At 32.4% G+C, this 7,637-nt stretch overlaps 2 protein-coding genes across 3 annotated transcripts in view; one reads left to right on the top strand and one right to left on the bottom strand.

The window, feature by feature from the left end:
- Window positions 1-576: 576 nt before the first annotated feature.
- Window positions 577-1,403, bottom strand: LOC108977778 (H/ACA ribonucleoprotein complex subunit 2-like protein). The gene is made up of 2 exons (XM_018947673.1): window positions 1,051-1,403; window positions 577-928 (listed from the first exon to the last, which is right to left on the bottom strand). The coding sequence occupies exons 1-2, from the start codon at window positions 1,296-1,298 to the stop codon at window positions 697-699; spliced, it is 480 nt and encodes a 159-aa protein (XP_018803218.1). The 5' UTR covers window positions 1,299-1,403; the 3' UTR covers window positions 577-696.
- Window positions 1,404-1,743: 340 nt separating this feature from the next.
- The window catches only part of LOC108977777 (dnaJ homolog subfamily C member 5 homolog), a 22,685-nt gene continuing 16,791 nt past the window's right edge, over window positions 1,744-7,637 (top strand). For both annotated transcript variants that reach the window (XM_018947672.1, XM_018947671.1), the window contains exons 1-3: window positions 1,744-2,019; window positions 5,872-6,010; window positions 7,351-7,503. In XM_018947672.1, the coding sequence (XP_018803217.1) occupies window positions 1,982-2,019; window positions 5,872-6,010; window positions 7,351-7,503 (330 nt within the window). In that variant the 5' untranslated portion in view covers window positions 1,744-1,981. The remainder of the gene's footprint in view (window positions 2,020-5,871; window positions 6,011-7,350; window positions 7,504-7,637) is intronic.

Raw genomic sequence — 7,637 nt, 5'->3', positions numbered from 1 at the left:
AAAAAAACAAAAAAAAAAAAGAAAAGAAGCTATTATAGTATATTTTATGGAATCTTAAAATGTGGTAAAGAAAATTTAGCAAACGCTGCGCGTCTTTTTTGTGCAAGAACTACTCTTTCGGTCGTAAGAAATGCGTTTGGCATGCAAATCTTTTAAAGAAAAAATGCTATAGAAAAAAAAACTTTAATAAAATGCTAATGCAAATAAATAATACAAAAATAATAAAAAAAAACAGTGTATATGCAAAAATGTTAGAGCAAGTAAAATTATGAATATGTAGTATATAAAATGAAAACGTGTATTGTAAAACTAAGAAAAATAAGAATTAATTATAATATAAAGTATTTACTTAAAAGTAACAAAAACAAAACAACATGAATTAAGTATAGCTACAAAATACTATTTATATGGATTTCTGTAATTTTAGTAAAAAATATAATTATAAAAAAATTTAAGCAAAAGATAAAAAAACAGCGAGTACGCAAATAAAAAAGATCCCACAGGGACAAACAAACACAGCATTTTATATTTTGTCGTTGACTACTAGCAGACTATGCTTCATGTAATGAAAAGGCATTTTTATTTTCTATATTCTTATTTTTTATTAAACTTATCATTATAAAGGCGTAAGAAATCTCTTAAACTACGTTTGCGCATCACTGAGAAGATAAAACAATGCACATTGCCTCCAAACACTCAAACAGGTACATTTAAGCCCGAGAAATCCTCCTTTAGCTCATCGTACAAATCTTTGTAGTCTTGATGTTCGCGCACTAATAATGCCACTGTGCCACGTTTTACACCCATAGCAGCACCTAAATCGGCGCGGCTGGGTGTATAAGCGTAAGGAATGCCCTTCTCTTCACAGACGGCAGGCAAATGGCACATAATGTCAATGGGTGTTACGTCGCCAGCAAATATGCAGATGCTAAAAGACATAAAAGATAAAATATTTGAATTATTGGATGTAAAACAAAAAAACAAAATTCTTAACATATTTTGAATAAATCTGCGCATTTTTCTCAAATTTTGGATTTGGCAATTACTTACCCGGTTTCACCTTTACGCAAACGTGTTTGTACATCTTTCAGGCCATTACGTAGGAAGGTTTTATGTTTCATTGCCTTTTTAATAAGTTTATAGCACTTTTTGGCCATTTTACGTGAGGCCATTGGCTGTGAAATACTGTTCACATACTTGAGTTTATCGTCATAGCTATCCTCCTCTTTGACTGACACATTTGCTACAGAAACCACTGAGGCATCCTGATCAATCGGTTCACTCTTGACTTTTACCATTTTTATGTTATTTAATTAAAATGTTTTAAAGAAGTGAAGATAAATATATAAAATTCCGGTTGTAGCCGTAAACACGTGAAAATTGACAGTTTAATGTCAGTGCGATTTGACAAGCTGTTAACTAGAATAATCGCCGTGGCGTGTTAAAAAATTAACTGCGCTGAATATTTGTACGCCGCAGGGTTGCATTCATTTTATCAATACCGCAAATAAGAAATGGATATTTTGGAAATGAAAAATTTTTAAATGTTTTTTGAACATTTGCGCATTGTGGGCATTGCATGTGTGGTATTTTCAAAAAATTAAACATAACAAAGGAAATAACATGTTAATGCTTTGATTGTACATACATTTTCCGTTTCCTAATATTTCATCAGCAGCCTTTAAATGTAGTTGCGGCAACTCTTTAATCCCTTCTGTCAATAACCGTTCGGTCTGGTTACACTCTTGTCAAACGCAGGGCGCAGGCGAACATCAAAAGTAGAGTCACTCGCAGGCAGCCATAAGTGCAGAAAATATACAAAAGAATTTGAATTCCGATCGAAAATTCGCGAGAATCTACATTATATATACTATAAAAGTGAAACCGACTAAAACGTGGACTAAATATTAAACAATACTAATTGTTTAATAACAGTGTTTTACAAGTTTTCACAAACGCAAGGAATTAACTACAGAACAAAATGAGTGCTGGTGGCATGGGAGAGAAAAGAAAATTGTCGTAAGTAGAGAAATTGGAAGTAACAGCCATTGGCAGCGACCGTGGCAGCGGCAGTAAGTTAAGAACAATGCGTTGGAAAAAGTGATTCTTTTCATAAATAAGAATATGACGTTTGTGGGCGGCTACAGCAAAGCAGCTGCAATTTTTTTAAGCTTCTAAAGCTTGAAAAACGTTAAAAGAGAATTGAAAATAAATACATGCATATGTTTCGAAGTAGCAGCTGCCTGCCGCTGTTACAGCGGCGTCGACATAAAAGAAATGGCGAAAAGAGAGCAGCGCGCTGCTGATGCGAACTTTCTTAGCATCGGCGTTGACGCCGACATTAATTGATTTTCCATACGAATATGCGGTTCTACATGTTGGCAGAAGTTGATTGCTGGCAAGCTGGCGCTGGGTTAACTGGGATGCTAGATGGGTGGTCGGGTGGGTGGGTTAACAGTTTGGTTGTTGATGATGGCGCAGATGCGTGTTGCAAATACAAAAAAAAAAAAAAAAAAATTAGGGAAACAAAGTGGATAAGGGAATTCCGAAAGATGCTTTTTAAAATTTGAAATATAACAAGAAGCAGGGGTCATGTGAAGTTTGGTTTGTTTTAGGTTAAGAATATGTTTGTTAATATAAAGCCAAAAATGTTTACTTAAGATGTAAGTAGTATGATGAAAATAGAATGCGCGGTATGATACGACTGCTAACTGCAGTAACAATAGGCAACCTTGGCATTTATAGAAGTCGTCATAAATTGTGCCAATTGGGGTAGGAAACTAACGAAATATCGAAATATATTAATTATTGGCTGTTTGTTATACATTTTAGAAAATCACTATTTTGTAAATAAATCGATAGTTTTTTTTATCGCATATAGCAAGCGAATCGCTTAAATTTGAAACAGATTTTGGTGTCTGGTTTCTTATCATATTCTATTCCTAATCATTTTGCAGTGGTTTAGTCATTTCTCAGCTATTTGTTTTATTACTTGTTGCTAATATTCGTGTCAAGACTTATCACTGTTACAGTGGCTTGTACGTTTGTGTAAAAAAAAAATAAAAGCATTCACGAAAAGATTAGCGTCTAAACAACTGTTGTACTGTTTCGCCTTATCGCTGTTGTAGTGTGCGCATCAAATTGCAGATATAGTGTGGTGAAAAACGTCAAGAACATGCAGCAGAATTGTGTTTCTAGCAAACACTTGTCCGTCCAGCCCATGTATGTCTACCATATCGCTAGAATGGTTCTAAACATGTGGAAATATGGGTATATACCTACATTTGCATACTTTCATAAATGTTACATATTTATCTCATATATGGTTCAAAAACGCTTGGGTGCTGTGTGGTTAGAATGTAAATTCCTAATTATTTTATTTAATAGTGAAAGAATTCTTTGCATACCAACATATATTCAGCAAATATCATACATTTATGTTATAACCTTTTTATGTCAGGTGGTTTGCCAATAACCTTGAACAGTACTTTGGTACTCAAAATCCGCACAGCTTTACGGCCTTTGATACAGTGCGATTAGTTAAAGCATGCATAATCTACTTTTAAACATTTTAGTTTTTTGTTACTTGTAGCTAAATTCAAGTGCACTTTAGCTTGTTCTAGTTGTTGCATATCATAACTTTTGTTGACGCAAGTGTTTCCACCTGTTGGTTGCCAACTGTTTGGGTTAACATTATATGCAAATCCAACTCTAAAGTATAATCTGCAAATACTGAAACGATTTTAACATAGAAACATAATTTACCCGCTAATAATTAAATATGTGTTGCAGCACCACATTGACTTCCCAAAATTGTTTGGTGAACCCACATTTATACCATTATATGTATGCATTTACCAAAATCCATATATCGTACATTAGCAACGCGGCAACCTCTGCAACCATCGACCGCGCTCGTTTCAGTGTCAATGCTACGCAACAAGGTCGTGGGCTGGAGGATCAGAGTATGGTAAAAAGGGCGGTACCAGTCATCAATGCCGTCACCAAGGGCTACACATATCAAGCGTGGCACTTGGTGAAAAAAAAGAAAATTGCAATTGACGCTGCTGCTGTCGTCGCGTTTGCTGCCACTGCAGCCCTTATTTCAACTTTCCGCATTCCTTGAATACAACAGCGAGCAGCGCGAAGCGTCCAATCTGCGCAATGCAATAATTTTCTACGGCGTATATGCACATAATTTTAATATATTTATTGTAATAGGCAAGCACGCTGTTGTGGAACCCCGTCCCAGCTCCACGATAAGCAAATTTGCTTTGTATTGTTTGATTTCTATTTAAGTACAATCTTTTTATTTCTATGCAAACACGTACAAAAAACATTTCAATTTTACTAATTCATATGTATATATATATATATACATATATATACATATAGAAGTATGTTTGCGCTGCAGTGAGTCATCGGGGGACTTCACGAAAGTCTATTTGGCAGCAAACAGGCATTTGTGTTACATATACTATGCCGTAAAAGTGTGTGCATTATAGTTAAAATTGGTGTAAGAATGTATAATTTATGAAAAAAAAATTTTTTTTCAATTGTGTAATTAATTTAAAATTGTTCGAAACCCACAAAAATCATTAACTGTAGTTGCACCGAAACTATAATATCCATCACAGGCTCATGTTTCCTTTACAAGTACTTAATTTTGATTGGTCAGTTTGTGGCAAAATATATAAAAATACAGCAAAGTTTGGCCTAATTTAATGATAACAAATAGTCAAATGGTTTTTGGAATGTCAATGATATAGCTATGCGATTTTTTTCCAAAATATAATATCACTTGTGACAGTTGCATTGCATTGCAATCAATTAAAATTACAAATGTTCCGTATTTTATCATCATATTTTATCAAGGGTTTTCCACTTGGTGTATATTCGTTTTATATTAATTATGCTATAACTGCCTCATGGCTAAGTGACAGTGTACCTAAGAATTGAACTATTCTGTGTAAATGCCGTATATAAATATGTATGGGTGCGTTTGTATGGTTGCTTTTTGTTGTTTGAGGCTATAATTAGCCAATATATCAAATATTTAGCACTGATAAGCGTTGCTAATTAAACCTTTTGCTATAAATTAAAAGAAACTGCACGCTATCGGAACGATTACCTAAGTGTAGTTTTTCAAAATAAGGTATTTACATACATAAAAGCTGTTTCCCTATAAAATAGTTGCACAAGATTATTTATAAATTGAAACAAATGCATTTGTTAGCATTTTTCTACACTTTTCAGATTTCTTGTGGCTATTGCGGTTAGCAAAGGGCGGTCTACTCCTTGACGAGCGTCTCAATATCGTCAATCTTATCTGATGCTCATTCGCTGCTTACAACTTTCCATGTGATTCTTTTTTTTTCTCATCCATATTTTGCAATTCTTTATTTTACACTTTGTTTACATTGTATTGTATTTTGATATATGTTTATACATATGCAGAAATGTGTATATGTTTTTAGCTATGCTTGCCATGTTTGGAGCATTGTGGGTTAAAAAGCCAGCATTATGCTGAAAGTCAAGTGCATGTCGTGTACTAGGCTTTAGTTCGTTGTTTGTAGGTAAGTGTGTGTGTGTTTGCGGCGTGTATGCAAATRTTTGTTTTAATTGATTTTATGAATAAACTGTAACGTTGGCAAGTTATTGCTGCTCAGTGGTTAGGGCGTTTTATTGTCTTCAATAAAAAGTGCCATAAAATCGTTAATTTATATTACCGGGATTTCCGTTTCAAAGTCAGAAGATATTGTTGACATGCAGAATATATTTTTTGTTTCCTTTTTTCAGATAAATATTGACTTTTACATATTTTTTTTTTGTTTAAATGAAAATTTATTGAAATTCGCTTTCAATTTCCAGTACATCGGGCGATTCTCTATATCAAATATTGGGACTTCCTAAAACAGCTACGGCTGATGACATTAAGAAGACTTACAGAAAATTAGCACTTAAATACCATCCAGATAAAAATCCAAATAATACCGATGCCGCCGAAAAAGTAAGTTTTAGTTATATTTGTAGTTGAAAATAATTATCCCCCTCTAGATGTAGATTTGAAAGCAACGTAAAATTCTTTTTTTTTCATAAATTTAAATATCTAATATATAAATACTAAATAACATTACAACTTGTTGAAATATTATAACTCACATATCAGCAATTTTTCTTAGCTGAATTGGTTAGTTTATTGTATATTGCCAGTGTATTGATAGATACTTGTTATTTCAGCTCACTACAAATAAAAATTATTGCGCTGAATTGATAGCAATTATCTTTTTATTGGGCTGAATAAAATTTAAGTTCCTCCGATAGTGTTACTCTTAATGATTTGTATAAAAAAATACTAATTTCTTAAAAGTATGCTTTTAACTGTTGAAATCGTATATAAATTATTAGCTGAATTGCTTTAAAAGCCCTGAACTGCTGCTAAAACCTTACAATTTTATACAAATAGGAGTTAAGTTAGAGGTGGAAAGGTAATATAAAATAAAGATAAAGCTAAAGATGGAAACATGCTATTATTTATAATGCTTAATTTTAAAAATATTAAATTTTGTTGTTGTATTGGCTTATAAACAGTAATTGCTATTGTTTGAAGCGCTGAGTAAGCAAATACTAGTGTTAAATCTGAATAAATTCTTGTACGTTTTTTTAAAACATATTTAATCAAATTGTAATGCGCTGAATACAAGTTTTGTCCGCTGAGTATGAGTCAATTGTCTAATATCAGTTTACACTAAATATTAGTTAATTGAAAGCTATTTCTTATTTATTATGCATGCATGATTATTTAAATTTGCAGTTTGTAAACAGCGCTGAATAGAATTTTCTATTTTAATTTCTAGTGTTTGATCTTAATAAGTTGTTATACGTTTCTTTTAAACATAGATAAACAAATTGTAATGCGCTGAATATAAATTTTCTGCGCTGAATACAAAGTTTGCGCGCTGAATTTGAGATAAGTTTCTAATAATGGTTGATACTGTATAGTAAATTTAAATTTAGAACAAAATATTGTGAATGTGATTAATATTCATACAATAAAATGTATATGAAATAATAATTTTGCAATGTTATCACATTTTCACATTGACTTTGGCTGATAAATACTCTATTGATTTATATGCACTTGCGAAATAAATTTCTCTAAGCTGGAATTAAATTATGAGGCAATAGAAATTAATGCGCTGATTAGTAGTTGTTTATATAGATGTGTAGGTGTTAATCAAAGCTGTGTACATTTGAAAAATCAGTTATTTTTTTGTCAGTAATCCGTTTCTATAGGATTTCATTTGTTTTGCATAAATATAAATTGACTTTTCTACATTTTCTTTACAGTTCAAGGAAGTGAATCGCGCTCATTCTATATTGAGCGATCAGACGAAACGTAATATTTACGATAATTATGGTTCATTGGGTCTTTACATTGCCGAACAATTCGGTGAGGAGAATGTGAACGCCTACTTTGTGGTGACATCGCCGGCGGTGAAGGTGCGACCAAATAAAATAAAATAAACGAGAATTGCTCATAAGAAAAAAATATATAAAATAATTACTTGCAGTGCTGAAAAAATGTTGGTTATAAATGCTTTTATGGTTTAAATTAATTAATTTTAAATTTATAT

This window comes from Bactrocera latifrons, unplaced genomic scaffold (assembly GCF_001853355.1).
Source record: "Bactrocera latifrons isolate USDA-ARS-PBARC rearing strain unplaced genomic scaffold, ASM185335v1 scaffold_95, whole genome shotgun sequence".
NCBI lineage: Eukaryota > Metazoa > Arthropoda > Insecta > Diptera > Tephritidae > Bactrocera > Bactrocera latifrons.
Note: the sequence above shows the minus strand (reverse complement) of the source record. Positions and strands in the feature narration are given on the sequence as shown.